The following is a 16,963-nucleotide window of genomic DNA, read 5'->3' on the forward strand; positions in this document are numbered from 1 at the left end:
AAGCTGGGGCGGGGCACCGAAAGACTGGGAAAGTTTATGAATGCTCAAAGAACACCTGTTTGGAACATTCCACAGGTGAACAGGTTAATTGGAAACAGGTGAGTGTCATGAATGGGTATAAAAGGAGCATCCCCAAAAGGCTCAGCCGTTCACAAGCAAAGATGGAGCGAGGATCACCACTTTGTGAACAACTGCGTGAAAAATTAGTCCAACAGTTTAAGAACAATGTTTCTCAACGTTCAATTGCAAGGGATTTAGGGATTCCATCATCTACAGTCCATAATATAATCAGAAGATTCATCAAATCTGGAGATCTTTCTACATGTAAGCGGCAAGACCGAAAACCAGCATTGAATGCCCCGTGACCTTCGATCCCTCAGGTGGCACTGCATTAAAAACCAACATTGTTAAGTAAAGGATCTTACCGTGTGGGCTCAGGAACACTTCAGAAAACCATTGTCAGTTAACACAGTTCGTCGCTACATCTACAGGTGCAAGTTAAAACTCTACCATGCAAAGCAAAAGCAGCAACATCCAGAAACGCCACCACCTTCTCTGGGCCCAAACTCATTTGAAATAGACAAACGCAAAGTGGAAAGATGTGCTGTGGTCAGATGAGTCCACATTTCAAATTGTTTTTGGAAATCATGGACATGGTGTCCTCCAGATAAAAGACGAAAAAGACCATCCAGATTGTTACGAGCGCAAAGTTCAAAAGCCAGCATTTGTGATGGTATGGAGGTGTGTTAGTGCGCATGAAATGGACATTACAACATCTGTGATAGCAAGGTACATCCAGGTTTGGAGCAACACATGCTGCCATCCAAGCAATGTCTTTTTCAGGGTTCGTCCCTGCTTATTTCAGCAAGACAATGCCAAGCCACATTCTACACGTATTACAACAGCGTGGCTTCGTAGTAAAAGAGTTGGGGGTACTAGACTGGCCTGCCTGCAGTCCAGACCTGTCACCCATTTGAAAGTTTGTGGCACGTTATGAAGAGCAAAATATGAAATGGAGACCCCGGAACCTGGTGAACAACTGAAGTCGTACATCACGCAAGAATGGGAAAGAATTCCACCTACAAAGCTTCAACAATTAGTGTCCTCAGTTCCCAAAACCCTTATTGAGTGTTGTTAGAAGGAAAGTTGATGCAACACAGTGGTAAACATACCACTGTCCCAGCTTTTTGAAATGTGTTGGCAGGCATCCATTTCCAAAATGAGCAAATATGTACACAAAAACAATAATGTTTATCAGTTTGAACATTAAATAGCTTGTCTTTGTGGTGTATCCAGTTGAATATAGGTTTGAAGAGGATTTGCAAATCATTGTATTCTGTTTTTATTTACATTTTACACAATGTCCCAACTTCATTGGCACTGGGGTTGTAAGCTTGTTCCTACTGACGTTCATTCCCCTCTCTCCAGAGCATATCTCCACATCTCCAAGCTAGACTCAACCTGTTTCCTACTCTCACTACAGATCACAATGTTATCTGCAAGCATCATAGTCCATGGAGACTCCTGTCTGAGCTGAGCTGATCTGTCAACCAGTCCATCACCATTGCAAACAAGAAAGGACTCAGAGTTGATCTTTGGTGTAATCCCACCTCCATTTTGAATGATCTGTCATTCCTACTGCGCATCTCACCAGTCATACTATCCTTGTACATGTCCTGCACTCCCTTTGCCACTCCAGACTTCCTCATACAACTACCACAGCTCTTCTCTGGCACCCCTGTCATTTCTCTAAATCCCCAAACACACAATGAAACTCCTTCTGGCCTTCTGTTCTATCAGTATTCTCAGAGCGAGCAAACATAGCATCTCTCGTGCTCTTTCTCATCATGAAACCATATTACTGCTCACAGATCACCTGTTTTCTAAGCCTCGCTTCTACTACACTTTCCCATAACTTCATACTGTGGCTGATGAACTTTATGCCTCTGTAGCTACTGCAGCTCTGCACATCACCCTTGTTCTTAAAAATAGGAACCAGCACGCTTCTCTAGGCCTCAGGCATCCTCTCACTTTCCAAGATTTTATTAAACAGTATAGTTAGAAACTCCACTGCCATCTCTCCAAGACATTCCCATGCCTCCACTGGAATGTCATCTTGACCAACTGCCTTTCCACTCTTCATTCTCTTCATAGCTGCCCTCACTTCATCCTTACTAATCTCTTGCACTTCCTGATTTACTCTCTCCACATCATCCAGCCTTTTGTCTCTCTCATTTTCTTCATTCTTCAGCTTCTCAAAATATTTCCTCCACCTTCTCAACACACTCTCTGCATCTTTTAACACCCTAAACTTCATGCACATCCTTTCCAGCTCTGTACTCTCTGTTTGGCCAGTCAGTACAAGTGCCTTTTCTCCTGCCTTACTCTGCAGCTTTTATACAGCTCAAATATGCCTTTTCCTGAGCTTTTGCCACTTCTCGTTTCAAACCTTATGCTGCACCTCCTTGTACTACTCTCCTACTTGTTTTCATCTCTCTGAATATCCCATTAATTTTTTCGCCAACCTCTTTCTCCTTATGCATTTCCTGGACTCTTTGTTTCACCACCAAGTCTCCTTGTCTTCCTCCACTGTCCAGATGTCACAGCCAGGACCTTCCTAGCTGCCCTCCCTCAATACAATCTACAGTACTTTTCCCGTTGTCCTAAATTACTTCCCCTCATCTAGTGCCTGTCTCACCTGCCTAATTAATTTCACACAACAGTTCTTCCTCCTTTGGCTTCCACCATCTGATCCCTTATTGAGCTTCAAACTCTCTTCCTCTTCTTCACCTCTGAAGTCATCCCACAAACCACCATCCTAAGCTGTCTAGCTGCATTCTCCCCTGTCACCACCTTACAGTCTCCAATTTCTTTTAGCTTCCATCTCCTACAGAATGTAGAATGTAGTCCACCTGTGTACACCTTCATCCACTCTTATGTCATCCTGTGCTCCTCCCTTTTCCGGACGTAGGTACTCACCACATCCATTTCCATCATTTTGAAAAATCAACTACCATCTGCCTTTCCAAATTCTTCTCCTTGATACCATATCTACCCATTACTTCCTCATCACCTCTGTTCCCTTCACCAACATGCCCAGTGACATCCACTCCTAATACCACTTTTTCATGGTTAGGCACACTCTCCACCACCTCATCTAACTCACTCCAGAAATCTTCTTTCTCCTTCGTCTTGCAAACTACCTGTGGGATATATGCGCTGATGATATTCATCATCACTCCTTTAATTTCCAACTTCACACTCATCATTCTGTCAGACACTCGCTGAACGTCCAACACACTCTTGACATACTCTTCCTTTAAGATGACCCCCAACACTATTTCTATTCCTATCCTCACCATGATGCAACCAAGTTGAAGCCACTGCCTATGCTCCTGTTCTTACTTACCATCCACTTGGTCTCTTACACACACAATGTCTACCTTTTCCTCTCCGTCATATCAGCCAACTCTCTGTCTTACCAGTCATACTACAAACATTCAATGTCCCAACTCTCACTTCCAACCTTTGTAACTTTCCTCCTCTCCTTCTGTCTCTGAACACGTTCTTCCCCTTCTTCTTCTTTCCCCAACAGTAGCCCAATTGTCACCAGCACCCTGTTGGGCAATAACACTGGTGGCGGTTGTTGTTAACCTGGGCCTAGACCAATCTGGTACGGAATTTCAATTTGTAACCTGCATGGTTTTGTGGCTTTTTTACACCAGATGCCCTTCCTGACGCAACCTTACTCATTTATCTGGGGTTGGAACCAGCATTCAGAATGTACTACCTGAGATTTGACACAATTTACGTTGAACTCCCTGTCTTTTTCTACCCTCCTCATTTGTCCCGGCTTGCAGTTGGCACTATGAATGTACTGGCTGCACAAAATGTTGGTGCTTTGGGTAAACATCCAGTGTGCAGTTGCACATCAAACTTGAACAAATCTTCCAGCACGATATCTGTACAATGTTTGAAACATGCATTCTACCATCGATATTAACGGTTGTCCGATTGTCCGGGACAAGTGGTAAAATGTGATCGGACAAGCAATAGCTCTAAATCATTGTCCGACCGGACAAGTGGCATTTTTTTTGGTTTAAAACGTTCAAATTCTTTATTTTCATCGCTCGGAAAACCAAAATACCTGAACCGCCGCCTTTTTGTTTCCTTATTTACATCACGTCTTGTCCGATCACCTCGCAAGAAAGCGTCTTCGGTTTTTCCCGCCACTCTCCACGCAGCAGGACACTCGGAAAACATGATATCACAGGCTTCTCCCCAGACAATGGAACAACGGTGCCACGCCATCAGTATTATGACAGCGCCGTCACAGTCTGCCCTGCTCTCAGGTAGTTTTCTAAAATCAAGTCAGGCTGTTTGTGCTGAACTGCCCGCTTGCCCCTCAACCGCTGACAGGCTACAGCTCAGAGAGCACAGTGGGAAAAAACTCTTGTCAAAGTCTTCAGACAAAAAGAGCTCCTTCTGCTTGCATAGCTCCAGAAATACATTTATAGGCTTTATTTTACAGTTGAAAGCCTTCATGTTTCCAAAGTTTGCTCAAATACGGTGTGAGAGTGAAGATACTCTCATTCCCTCACAGAGAGAGAGAGAGAGAGAGGAGAGAGAGGGGGAGAGGGAGGAACAAAAAGTGTGAACGTCTTTAAAAGAGCAGATTTACTCCTTTACTTCTTCCAGAATTATTTTTTTTGATTTTCCTTTTTATTATTGTTGTTTATGCGCCAATGACACCAGATCAAATTACTTGTATGTGAGAACTTACTTGACAATAAATTTGATTCTGATTTGACAATCAATCAGTCCAGATTAGCTCTTGTTCAAACAAGACAATTAGGGGTTATAATTGTTTTTTTTAAATAAGTATGCAACTCCACTCAAATGTTGAAAAAAAAAAACTGACAGAAAAAACTCTGCCTGGACTCTTACTGGACCAAAGGTACAGTGTGTCATTTAAAAAAAGAGAGCAAATGTTATGTCCATCAAATATTAATGTATTAATATTAATATTAATTAATGTATTAATATTAATTAATGTATTAATATTAATATTAATAATATTAAACTTTTCAATGTCATTTATTTTCTTAACATAGACAGAAAAATACAAAAAAACTTTGATATTACAACATAAGTGTAAATTTTTGGTCTGTTGTTCTTGCTTTCAATGCATCTAAAACCAGTCAAAGTGACTCGCAACACGCCACCTCGGGCAATAATTGCCAACAGCACCGCTATGCTAAAAATTTCTGTGGAGAACCCTGTATCACGTGTGCATGAGACCACTGTATGGGAGTGTGCGTTCAGAGCATCTTCTTGCGAGATGCTGTGGCGGGAGACATTAGATAACGAACATCGCATCGATTAACACGCCTTTTGAAGAATATATTGAACAGAATATCTTTCTAAAACCTCTGAAACCGGGCCAGATACCAGGGAAAGCGCCAGTCAAATGCAAAGCATCACCCCTGCAGGTGTAGAACCTTCAAAGAAGAGGTATTAAGAGAAAGGAAGAGAGGAGGAAGTTTGTGAGTAGCTCCGCGTCATCGTCGTCCATAATGAGTCCTATGAGGGCGGAGTCATCGGAGAACTTCTCCAGGACACAGCTGTCCGTGTTGTGTCTGAAGTCCTGCAGTGTAAAGAGTGAAGAGGAAGGGCGCGAGGGACCGTCCCCTGGGGGGCCCCCCCACACTGCAGGTCAAGAGGTCAGACACGCAGTTCTTGGTCCTCACAAACTGGGGCCGGTTTGTGAGGTAGTCCAGGACCCACTCAGCCAGATCCTCGTCCACTCCTGCAATCACCAGCTTGTCCCTCAGGAGCCGTAGCTGGATGGTGTTGAAAGCGCTGGAGAAGTCAAAGAAAAGAATCCTCACAGCACTGCCAGGCATCTCCAGGTGGGACAGCGAGTGGTACTTTGCTAAGATGGACAGTCTTTGTTAAAATTGCCATCTAAAAGCTTGTCTGGATTTGGCAAACAGACATTGTTACATGGGCCAACTTTACTCAGTGAGTTTTTATGATGGTGAATTTTTAAGAGCCATATGAACCATGTTGCCTGTTGTGACTCACAAAATATAGATATCACATACATGTTACTGTACTTTTAGCAGTTCTCCAAAAATACACAACTCATTTAAAAGATTTCTGTGTGTCATGATCGAATTATTTTCAGGTGGTCTATTCCTGTGGTTTAGTGAAGAACTGACAGAGGTTGTGGTTCAGCTGAGCAGTGACAATAAACTTCATCATGACTGTGACACTCAGATGCATTTTCAGATCACTTCACATCTAATTGTACTGATTTGTTGATTTGTCAATGACATAATGATCTGGAAATGAAATACTACTGCAGTTAATGTCCCAGTTACTTTGGGCTCTTCAGAAATGAGGCTCGACCCACAAAAATACCATAATTCCAGTACTGTTCTCAGATTTGGAATTAATTGCCCTAAAATTGACAGTCTGGTTTCTTCGGACAGTTTATTACTCTCAGCTCTAGTGCCCTGTGATTGATAAAACAAGCAGCAGGGGGCCCTTGTGCTAACAGACCTAATATGTACTAATGAAATAACTTGACAAACTCATTTCTTGCTACATGCAAGTTCAAAACCACATACGTTGAGACAAAGACAGAGAGAGAGAGAGAAAAGAAGTTTCTACTTCAACTACAATTCCAATGAAGTTGGGATGTTGTGTAAAATGTAAATAAAAACAATACGATTCGCAAATCCTCTCAACCTATATTCAATTGAATACACCACAAAGATAAAATATTTAATGTTCAAACTGATAAACTTTATTGTTTTTGTGCAAATATTTGCTAATTTTGAAATGGATGCCTGCAACATGTTTCAAAAAAGCTGGGACAGTGGTATGTTTACCACTGTGGTAAATCACCTGAGGACAACTGAGGACACTAATTGTTGAAGCTTTGTAGGTGGAATTCTTTCCCATTCTTGCTTGATGTACGACTTCAGTTGTTCAACAGTCCGGGGTCTCCGTTGTCGTATTTTGTGCTTCATAATGCACCACACATTTTCAATGGGCAACAGGTCTGGACTCAGGCAGGCCAGTCTAGTACCTGCATTCTTTTACTACGAAGCCACGCTGTTGTAACACATGCAAAATGTGGCTTGGCATTGTCTTGCTGAAATACACGTCCCTGAAAAAGACATTGCTTGGATGGCAGCATGTGTTGCTCCAAAACCTGGATGTTCCTTTCAAAACTGTTGGTGCCATCACAGATGTGTAAGTTGCCCATGCCATGGGCAACTTACATTTCTGATGGCGTCTATTGTTTTGAGTTACTGTGCCACCAAACTGAGACTGGCATCTCGTCCGTACCAACACGAAGATGGGCGATGGAAAAATGATCCCACACAATGGCCAGATGTTCAATGAATATCCTGATAATTCCTACCTCATAAATACGCCAGGTATTGTTGTATTTTATGTCATTTATGTCACGTATGCATTGTGAACTGCTGGTCTGCGCCAGGAGGGGGGCAGCTGCTGATTAGTTTTCCCAAAGTAATGCATGACATGAAATTGCAATTGAAATTGACATCAAAAGACTGCAGGCTACAATATAACTCTGATACAAAACATCCATGAATTGCAATTTGAATAACTTCTCTGTTCTCTCACGACGTCCTGGATCAATAGAGCCTGAAATGTGGAGGTTTTCAGCTTGAAACAGGCTGACGACGGCACCTGGGAGCGCTGTGCGACGTCCCACTGCGTGGGAAGTCCTTAAAGCGACAGTATCAACTCAAAATCTCTCATCAGCCATTAAAATTTTCACTGAAAACCAGCTTAATTTTTCGAACCGTGTCCACTTCGATGTGCCTCACAGGTTTAGAAAAAATTTTGATCAAACAAAGCGCCAGTCTCTCAGCAACTTCTCAGACAAAGGAATTCTGATGAGGGGCTGGACGACTCCTCCCACAAGGAGTGCTCACAGGCGGATGACGTCACCAACAGGCGTGGAAAAACTCACGCATGCGCACGAGGGTTCAAGCATGTCTGACGTAAAAACATATGAATGAAATCCATATAGTTTTTGAAAAAATTAAAAAGGACCTATACTTTATTGACAGCCCTCGTATGTTGTGTACTATGGCATCCAAAGAATTCAATATTCTCCCAGTATTTCACAGGCTTGTCTAAATGTTTCCCAGCAAACTTTATACAAGCATGAATATGCTTTTTCTTCAGCAGTGGAGTCTTGTGTGGTGAGCGTGCATACGGGCCATGGTGGTTGTAACTAAATGGCATAACTGTAGATCTATTTTGTCTGAAATCACACATGCTGCCCATTAACAGCTTTTGCTTTTCAATAAATCCTGATTGTGACTATTCATCTAGAATTTGTTTGAGAAGAATATACTTTAATACCTTTTACAGTTTCTGCACAGTTTTAGTTTTAGTTTGTCATATTTGTCCCAGTATTTCACAGGCTTGCCTAAATGTTGCTCAGCAAACTTTAAAGAAGTTTCAACATGTTTTTTCTTCAGCAATGGAATCTTGTGTGGTGAGGTGTGGATCCAGGCCATGGTGGTTAAGTGCATTACATATTGTTTCCTTTGGAACAATTGTTCAGTTGCTCTCCACAAGGGGTCCTTGGCTCTTGGAGAACTCTTTTGACAGTTCTTTTCAGCCCTCTGTCACAAATCTTGCAAGAACTTGGTTGTGTCCAATTTACGGTGAAACGATATTTTCTTTCCACTTCCCAACAGTGCTCAGTGGAACAATCAGAAGTTTCAAAATCCTTCTGTAAACATTAACATCAGTATGTTTTGTAACAATAAGGTTGCAGAGATCTTGAGAAAGCTCTTTGCTTTTACCTATCATGTGTGTTTCTTCTGTGACACTTTAGTAATGAGACACCTTTTTACAGGCCATCAACTGGGACAGAACCAGCTGATATTATTTTGCACTGACAAGGGGCAGGGTTGCTTTCTAGTTAGTGATAGATTTCAGCTGGTGTCTTGGCTTTCCATGTCTTTTTGCACCTCCCTTTCTTCGTGTGATCAGTACTTTTTCCTGTCATTTCACATTATTACATATAACTTAATTTATAGCCACCTATGGATTGATTCCTTTGTATGTGTGAATTACTTGACATCTGGTGCAAATTTCATGTCAGTAGATCTTTAGAAATATGTTTACTGAGAAATATATATTATATATAATATATATATATATATATATATATATATATAATATATATATAATATATAAATTTATTTATTTATACCATGATCAGTGAGAATTCCATGTCTGACTGGTGTGCATTATTTTTGTGTATACACACAGTGTTGGCGAGTTAAGTCACTGTAATATCGCTCCACTCTGGTCGTTACCATAGCAACATGCAAATCAGTTTGCGCAGATCAGCTGTGTCTTGACAGATGAATGGCAGAATCTCGATACAACATGGATTTCCAAGTGAATTTTAATATTTTTCGCCAAAATAAAATGTTTGAGGATTCTGAAGAGGAGAAGAGCAAACGAGAAGAACAGCAAAAGCAACGGCATAAAGATTTAACAGGATGAAGTGGACAAGATTGAGACGGGAAAGAAGAAGAGGTTCCCACTAGTACATGTCATAGTACATGGTCACATGGACCCACCCAACCACGTGTTGCTTGGTTTAATTTATTGCCTTGTTTTCTGGTACCTGTTCTTCTTTCATTTAATATCTTCCTCTGTGTTCTGTGAATTATTCTTCCATGATTGTTGTTTTCTCTGTTGCTGGTGTGAATTTCATGACGTCCTCACGATGATGGACTGGCTTTGGTGTAGCTCATGGTAGTGATCCTTGTTGTTTGTACCAGTGTCTACATGTTTTAAATAAGTAACCATACTCTACCACAGTGTAAGAGGTGCTGGAGAAGTGTTTACGTGCACTTGTTTCCAGTGAGGAAGACCACCCCTGCCCATTCTCCATGTATTGTGTAGTTGTGTCAGGAAGGGCATAGCTTATGCCAAATCAACAAGCAGATCCACCTTGGATTTGCTGTGGTGGTCTGAGTGAAACAAGGCAGAAGCCAAAGGGACTTAGTATTCTCCCTCAGTGGTATGTATGCCATCGCAACATAGCCCTATTTAATTTATTTATGTGGGTTAGGCTGGGTTTTGGCGGTGAATGAGCACATATTGTGTGGGTCGGGCAGTGTGGACTGGCTTTCATGACAGGTCGAATGAGTTTTGGGTTTTTATAAAACACACATCACTAAATGGCATAGCTGTAGATCTGTTTTATCTGAAACTACACTTGCTGCTCATTAACAACTTTTGCTTTTCAATAAATCCTGAAGTGAATAGTCCTATAGAATTGGGCACTGCAGTCTCATTTGAGGGCGGGCACTAAAGGGTTAAACTATGGCACATATGACGCAACTTTCAGGGGACGAACCACAGCATTTTCAGTGGGGTTTTGGGCAAATTACATGCAAACAAAGTGAAAATGCAAAGAAAAAGTGATGATGCGGTGGGAAAGTGGACATGCGGTTTGTTTATGACCCGGAGCACAAACGTGTTGAGGCGGTTTTACCGACACGATGTCTTCCATCTGCCTCACCTTTTCTTCTCCACTGGGAACCGGAAAAAAAGCCTTTCGCAACTGCTTCAGTGATTTCAGCCGAAAACAAAACAGTACACTATTTATCCGTGTGAAGTTATGCTGTGTATATATTGCACAACAGAGCGCAGGTCCCCAGAAGTGGTCAAATCCCATGGTATCACACAGGGTTTAAACAAGACTGCAGTGTCCTATTACTTTCAGAAGGAAAATAAATCTCCTTTAATACTTTTAGACTTTCTGTACAGTTTTAGTGTGTTTGTCACATTTGTACTTTGTAGATCTGTGTACCAGCTGACTCAGCTTTGTGTGCCTCACCTGATCAAGACCAAAGGCTCCATCGTCAACATATCCAGCATCAACAGCGAAAGAGCAGTGTGTATCATGTATATGATCGCGTTTTCTTACTTTCTGGAGAACAACTGTGGTAACATGATTTCACTTCCTTCCCACTGTAGCCAAGTGCTTGCTCACAGGGGGTCTTTTGACCGTTGGGGTTTTACATCATTATTGTATGGCCTTGCCTTACAATATAAAGCGCCTTGGGGCAACTGTTTGTTGTGATTTGGCGCTATAAAAAAAAAAATTGATTGATTGATTGAATAGGATTGGATGAAATTTTTTTTTTTTTTTTTTTGTCTTTGTGTGTGTTTTTTTTTTTCCCTTTGCGTGTACACTGTTCTTAAACTTACAAGTCGGGGTGCACATTTTTTAATTTCTGCCCACTCTTCCGTAGAACTTGGCAGGATGGTCAGCAGTCTCCATCTGCTCTTAACTCTTATCTGAACGTGCTTCACAATAAAATCATTGGCCTCATTCACCAACCGTTTGCTCTGAAGTCGTATTTACGAAGTTTTTACAAAGATTGTGGCACTCATGAATGTTTCCTATCCAGGATTTGTTCTTAGGTAAGAAATCGACAAACACAGGAGTACTCTTACACACATTTCAGTGCTGACATGTCACATTGGATGCGTTGCTTGCTTATGTGAAGGTCATTAATGTATGATGTCTGTGATATCTGTCCATTATTATATGTTAATGTTGGGTAGTTTATTTTTTTTTTTAAAATAAATTAAATATACACTGTAAAAAATGATAACCCCATTAAGTTAATTTTTTCTTTTCATTTACTCCACTTGTAATGGCAAGTTTACGATATTTGATTCAAGTTTATTTTCAAAATCAGAACTTAAAACTATCCATTGTCTTCACTAATTGTGAGAAATGAATCTTATGTTTAAGATGAGTTAACTGATCGTCAGTGCAAGGCAGCTGGTGGATGTCAGTTTTTACAGTGTAACCTGCACTGAGCCCACTGAAGAGAATTTTCTTCCTGTGGCTGATTTACTGCAAAAGTACCGCCAAAGTTATTTTTTTCCTCCACCCTCTGCCTGCTGTGCTGAAATTGATTTGCTTTTTGCTTTCCCCATTTTGTTTTCTCTTTATGAAATCTGCGTCTGCTCACGGCTGTGCAGTCTCGTGTCCTGTTATGGACGTTGGTGGGCCTTTACTATCATATATTAATTAGGCTCAGCAGGCATGCACTTTCAGTTTACGAGGAGATGGGATTCATCAAGTTAAGAAATACTGCTGCAAACAATTCTGCAGTTTAAAAACATGCTGACGAATCTGTCGTAGCATTAAGTAATCTAGAAGAAGATACTGGTGAATGGGGCCCATTGTACTTTCAGTGACAGCTGCAAAAGCTACACAGTTTTGGATGCTCCCGTTTGCGCTGGGTGCCCACAGTAGGTCCACTATGGACGTTTTACACTGGAGGCTCCTCCTAACGCAATTCCAGATTTACCAGGAGGATAGGTTGTAGTGGTTGAGCGTCGCCGGGGTGGAGGTTCACGTTTCAGGTCGTGGAGCACTGATGTGGAAGTTGTGGGTCACCAGTGTGGAGTTTGGGTTGACAGTTTGGAACTAGGCTCTTGGGCCCATATCCGCAAAGCAACTCAGTCTAAAAGAGCTCCTAACATATCCTAAAACTTCCTGGTAAGAAATCTTAGCCTAAGAGAGAGCCAGCAGATGTCTGAGCAAGAAGGGACAGAAACTCCTATTTTTGTGAGGAGGCGGGGTTGACCCCTTTGTTAGGTGTGACTGTCCTCTAAGAGCTGTGATTGGTTGTCAAGGAAAGGGGAGGACAAATGAAAAACATATGCTCTGCCCTCCTAGTAACGAATGGACATTGAAATCAACCAATCATATAACCTGAACTGCATTAAGACATAATCGTGAGGATAACTTGATGTCATGATGGTGAAACCCAGCAAAATTAAATGAATTGTTACACAGCTTGGAAAATGTTTGAACGAACGTCATTCACATGCCGAATATCTATATATTAAAAGCGTGCATGTGTGCGTACATGCATGCACGTTTATTTAGTATGTTCATTGAGTACATTATATAATTGTAAATACGTTAAAAATACATGTGTGACACAAGAAAGTGAAAACTTTCCTTTTTGCTAAAGCTTATAGTTAGGGCTGGATCAGGTGACCCTGAACCATCCCTTAGTTATGCTGCTATAGACGTAGACTGCTGGGGGGCTCCCATGATGCACTTTCTCTTTCTTTTTGCTCTGTATGCACCACTCTGCATTTAATCATTAGTGATCGATCTCTGCTCCCCTCCACAGCATGTCTTTTTCCTGGTCTCTCCCTCAGCCCCAACCAGTCCCAGCAGAAGCCCTCCCTGAGCCTGGTTCTGCTGGAGGTTTCTTCCTGTTAAAAGGGAGTTTTTCCTTCCCACTGTAGCCAAGTGCTTGCTCGTTTTGACCGTTGGGGTTTTACATGATTATTGTATGGCCTTGCCTTACAATATAAAGCGCCTTGGGGCAACTGTTTGTTGTGATTTGGCGCTATATAAAAAAAAATTGATTGATTGATTGATTGACTGTGCAGTTCCCTGGAGTCCTCGCTTACTGCATGTCCAAAACTGCCCTCGATCATTTCACCCGCTGTTTAGCATTAGGTGGGTGAGATATTGTCTCAGGATATGTGGTGCATTATCAGGGTTTTCAGAACAAACATGAGAGAACAAGAAACAACAAGTGCTTCTCTTTTCAGAACTGGCACCAAAGCAAGTGAGAGTGAACTCTGTTCGGTAAGTGTGATAAAGAATTTGTCATGTCTGTGAGCTCCTTCACACTTTACAGTCCATTCATGTTCGACCCCGTTCAGGCTGGGATTGGCCCAAAACCTTCTCGAGCCAAATAGTTTTTTTTCCTGAATTTGAACAGTGCAAATCTGTTTTAAACCAGATTCAGTCTACCAGACTCCACAGGAACTAAGTCGACATCAGTCAGGCAACACTGATATTTGTCATGGTGTCAGAAAAATTTTCAGTGTGCTTAAAATTGTCAATGTTCATGCTGTTACATTTGACCAGGCTCTCACATTTCATGCACGTTACCGTCTTGTGCAATCATGTTTCTTTCATTGAGTCTGAAGCTGAACTGGAACAGATTATTCATGCTTTTATTTCTTCACCTCTTGATTACTGCAATTCGCTGTTCCCTAGCCTCAGTAAGTCTTCACTAAACCGCCTACAAATGGTCCAGAATGCGGTTGCAAGGCTCCTTACAAGGTCATCTAAGTGATCTCATGTAACACCCATTGTGCCCTCTTTGCACTGGCTCTCAATTCAGTTCAGACTGCAATTTAACATATTGGTGATGACTTTTAGAGTTCTGCACGGTCAAATGCCACTTTACGTCAGGTCTCTGAGGTCTTCAGACCAGAACCTGTTGGCTGTACCAAGGTCAAGGCTGAAAACCAAAGGAGACTGTGCATTTGAGGTTGTGGCACCCAAACTGTGGAATGCACTGCCACAGGGTCCACTTCTGTGGACCCTGTTGGAACTTTTAAGGAGAAGCTCAAGACCTGTTTGTACAGACTTGCTTTTAACAAGTTTCATGAAAATTCAGTAAGGCATGTCTTCTATAATACAGTCCAATTCTAAGGTAGAATTCTACTAGCGTATACTAAGGTATATCTAAATATCTAAAAAAAAAAAAAAAGGAGAGTAGAATAGAAGAGTAGAATAGAATAGAGTAGAGCCACTTAGGTGCCTGGTCTTGAGAACCAGGGATGGTAGGTTGAAAAGCTTTTTTATCCCATGGGAACTCTCCCTACCCACCCAAGTGCCTCAAGAATATGTTATGTTATTTCTGCTTTTAGTTTCTGCATTTTTATTTCTGTGCTCTTAAATTCCTGTAAAGCACTTTGTGATTTTCTCTTGAAAGGTGCTATACAAATAAACTTTACTTACTTACTTACTAAATACTGGCAAGAGTTGGGCTCCATTACCGCTATGTCACCTCCGCTAATACACTGTTACTGCTCCATTCCCCTCTGTCGGCCTCCGCTGACCAACATCGCTATGTCAACCTGTGTGGGCACAGGGAATTTGCCCTTATCGCCACACAGAAATGCATACACACACACCTGTGCTCATTCACGTCAGTGTCAGAAAACTCACAGCCGTTGTTACAGCAGAATTTGTCATCTGTAGCAGCAGAATACAGGTGGATGACATGAGTTTAGAACGTTAACTTTGTGTGAGGTTATAAATTAATTCCTTTCTTAAATATCACACAAATTCATGTTTACCTGTTTGAAGCTAGGAGACTCTCTGCACTTAAATAAGCTGTCAGTTTTCCTCATCATTAAAGGTAGAACACAGCTAGGTTGTCCTTGTCACTCTTGAATGCAGCAACACCCAATACACATGTGCACACACAGCCTGAATTTGACTTGAGCTGGATTTAGTTTGGATGTGTGTATAGGATGAGCTAGATTTGAAAGAGAGATCTGAACGCTATCTGGCTAGAAAGCAATCTGGATTGAATCTGGCTCAAACTGAATTGCAAACCCCAGTCTGAACAGGACCTTAGAATGCACACAATAAGCACACTGCAGTGTTTGTTTTTGTGAGAGATGTACTATATTTTTGTGTGTGTTTTTTTGTTTGTTTGTTTGTTTGTTTGTTTTACTTTTGTCTGTTCAGCCCTGGTGTGATCATTACAGAAGTCCACAAAAGAGCAGGAATGGATGAGAAGGAGTATGCTAAGGTATCATAGCAACAAGTTTAATGCCACTAACATGGATGAGAGAGTTTGAGATCATCTCAAGGGACCTTTGTGGTTTTACTGTGGTGTTTTGTTTTTTTACCCTCCTTACCTGCACCCCACCAGCTCCTAGCTGAGTGTAAGCAGACCCACGCCCTCGGTCGACCTGGTGAAGTAGAAGAAGTGGCCCAAAGCATTGCCTTCCTGGCATCAGATGCTGCCAGCTTCATCACTGGAGTCAACCTGCCCATTGACGGAGGCCGTCACGCCATGTGTCCCTTTTAAAATCTCTGTAAGATGTGTGTCTACTTACTGCCCTAATATAGTACTTGAACCCAAGAGTCTGTTTTTGTGCTGAATACGACGACAGTCAAAGTCATCTTCTTAACACCAATACCTGAACTGATGGGAACTAGGCGGTACTTCAGGACATAGTTGTTCTCCGCTTTGTTACAGCAGCAGCTGTAGGTGTTTGACAGATGTAAAATAAATTGTACAGTGTTGAAGTGCACGCCCAGAAAAAGGCAGTTTAAATGTTATTTTTCTCGTTTTCCAGTTCTTACATCAAACATGTGCAAGCTGCTTGTAGTTCCTGTTGATTGATTAAGACTTTATTCAGGCATTACACAGTGTGTGGTCAAATCTCTGTATTCTGTACACAGCGCTGTGTGTTGTGCTGCAGTCAAATACACCACAAGCTTAAAGGAGACGTTTGGCATTTTTCATTTGTGGCTGTATATTTTCATGTTTTGGGGTCATCTTTTCATTTGGGGAAAAAAAATAGTTTAATTGGCACATTGTGATGCGCTAGGCTAAACGACTAAATAATGTTATTAGAGGTAACAATTAGAGGAACTCAGAGTAAACTGCTTATTGTCACCAATGAACATACAAGAACATCATTCAGAAGTGTCTGGTTGTTGGAGAGACAATTTTCCTGCAGCGAAATATGTGTGCATTTACATCATAATTGTAAATAAACTTTTTAAAATGACCGATTGTACAGTTAGCTAAAACACAAAGCTCTTGTAACCGCACTATTCCACTGGACTCCCTCTCGTTCACACACATATACTCTCTTACTTCTACTGACTTTCATTCCACTTCTCTCCAAAGCATATCGCCACATCTCCAGGCTAAACTCAACCGGCTCTGTAGTCTCATTACAGATCACAATGTCATCATCTTCTTCTTTCGTCTGCACCCATTAGCGTTACCGCAGCAGATCAATCATTTCCATCTCACCCTGTCGTCCCTCACCACGTCCATAAACCTCCTCT

The 16,963-nt window shown here is 41.6% G+C and overlaps 1 protein-coding gene and 1 long non-coding RNA gene across 2 annotated transcripts in view; one reads left to right on the forward strand and one right to left on the reverse strand.

Annotated features, from left to right (window-relative positions):
• Window positions 1–6,106, reverse strand: part of LOC117510979 — a 33,449-nt gene extending 27,343 nt beyond the window's left edge. Inside the window, exon 1 of the long non-coding RNA XR_004560862.1 lies at window positions 5,920–6,106. This is a non-coding gene — a long non-coding RNA (uncharacterized LOC117510979). The remainder of the gene's footprint in view (window positions 1–5,919) is intronic.
• A 1,266-nt stretch (window positions 6,107–7,372) lies between these two features.
• Window positions 7,373–16,024, forward strand: LOC117509982 (carbonyl reductase [NADPH] 2-like). Its single transcript, XM_034169590.1, has 6 exons — window positions 7,373–7,454; window positions 10,839–10,978; window positions 13,516–13,585; window positions 13,681–13,717; window positions 15,623–15,686; window positions 15,810–16,024. The coding sequence occupies exons 1-6, from the start codon at window positions 7,373–7,375 to the stop codon at window positions 15,966–15,968; spliced, it is 552 nt and encodes a 183-aa protein (XP_034025481.1). The 3' UTR covers window positions 15,969–16,024.
• Window positions 16,025–16,963: the final 939 nt, after the last annotated feature.

The sequence above is a fragment of the Thalassophryne amazonica genome, chromosome 5 (assembly GCF_902500255.1).
Source record: "Thalassophryne amazonica chromosome 5, fThaAma1.1, whole genome shotgun sequence".
NCBI lineage: Eukaryota > Metazoa > Chordata > Actinopteri > Batrachoidiformes > Batrachoididae > Thalassophryne > Thalassophryne amazonica.

Coding starts and splice junctions, on each gene's coding strand:
- LOC117509982 (XM_034169590.1), top strand. CDS start 7,373: ATGGGCGATGGAAAAATGATCCCACACAATGGCCAGATGTTCAATGAA. Junction 13,586..13,680: donor CACCCGCTGTTTAGCATTAG/GTGGGTGAGATA, acceptor TTCTCTTTTCAG/AACTGGCACCAAAGCAAGTG. Junction 15,687..15,809: donor ATGAGAAGGAGTATGCTAAG/GTATCATAGCAA, acceptor GCACCCCACCAG/CTCCTAGCTGAGTGTAAGCA.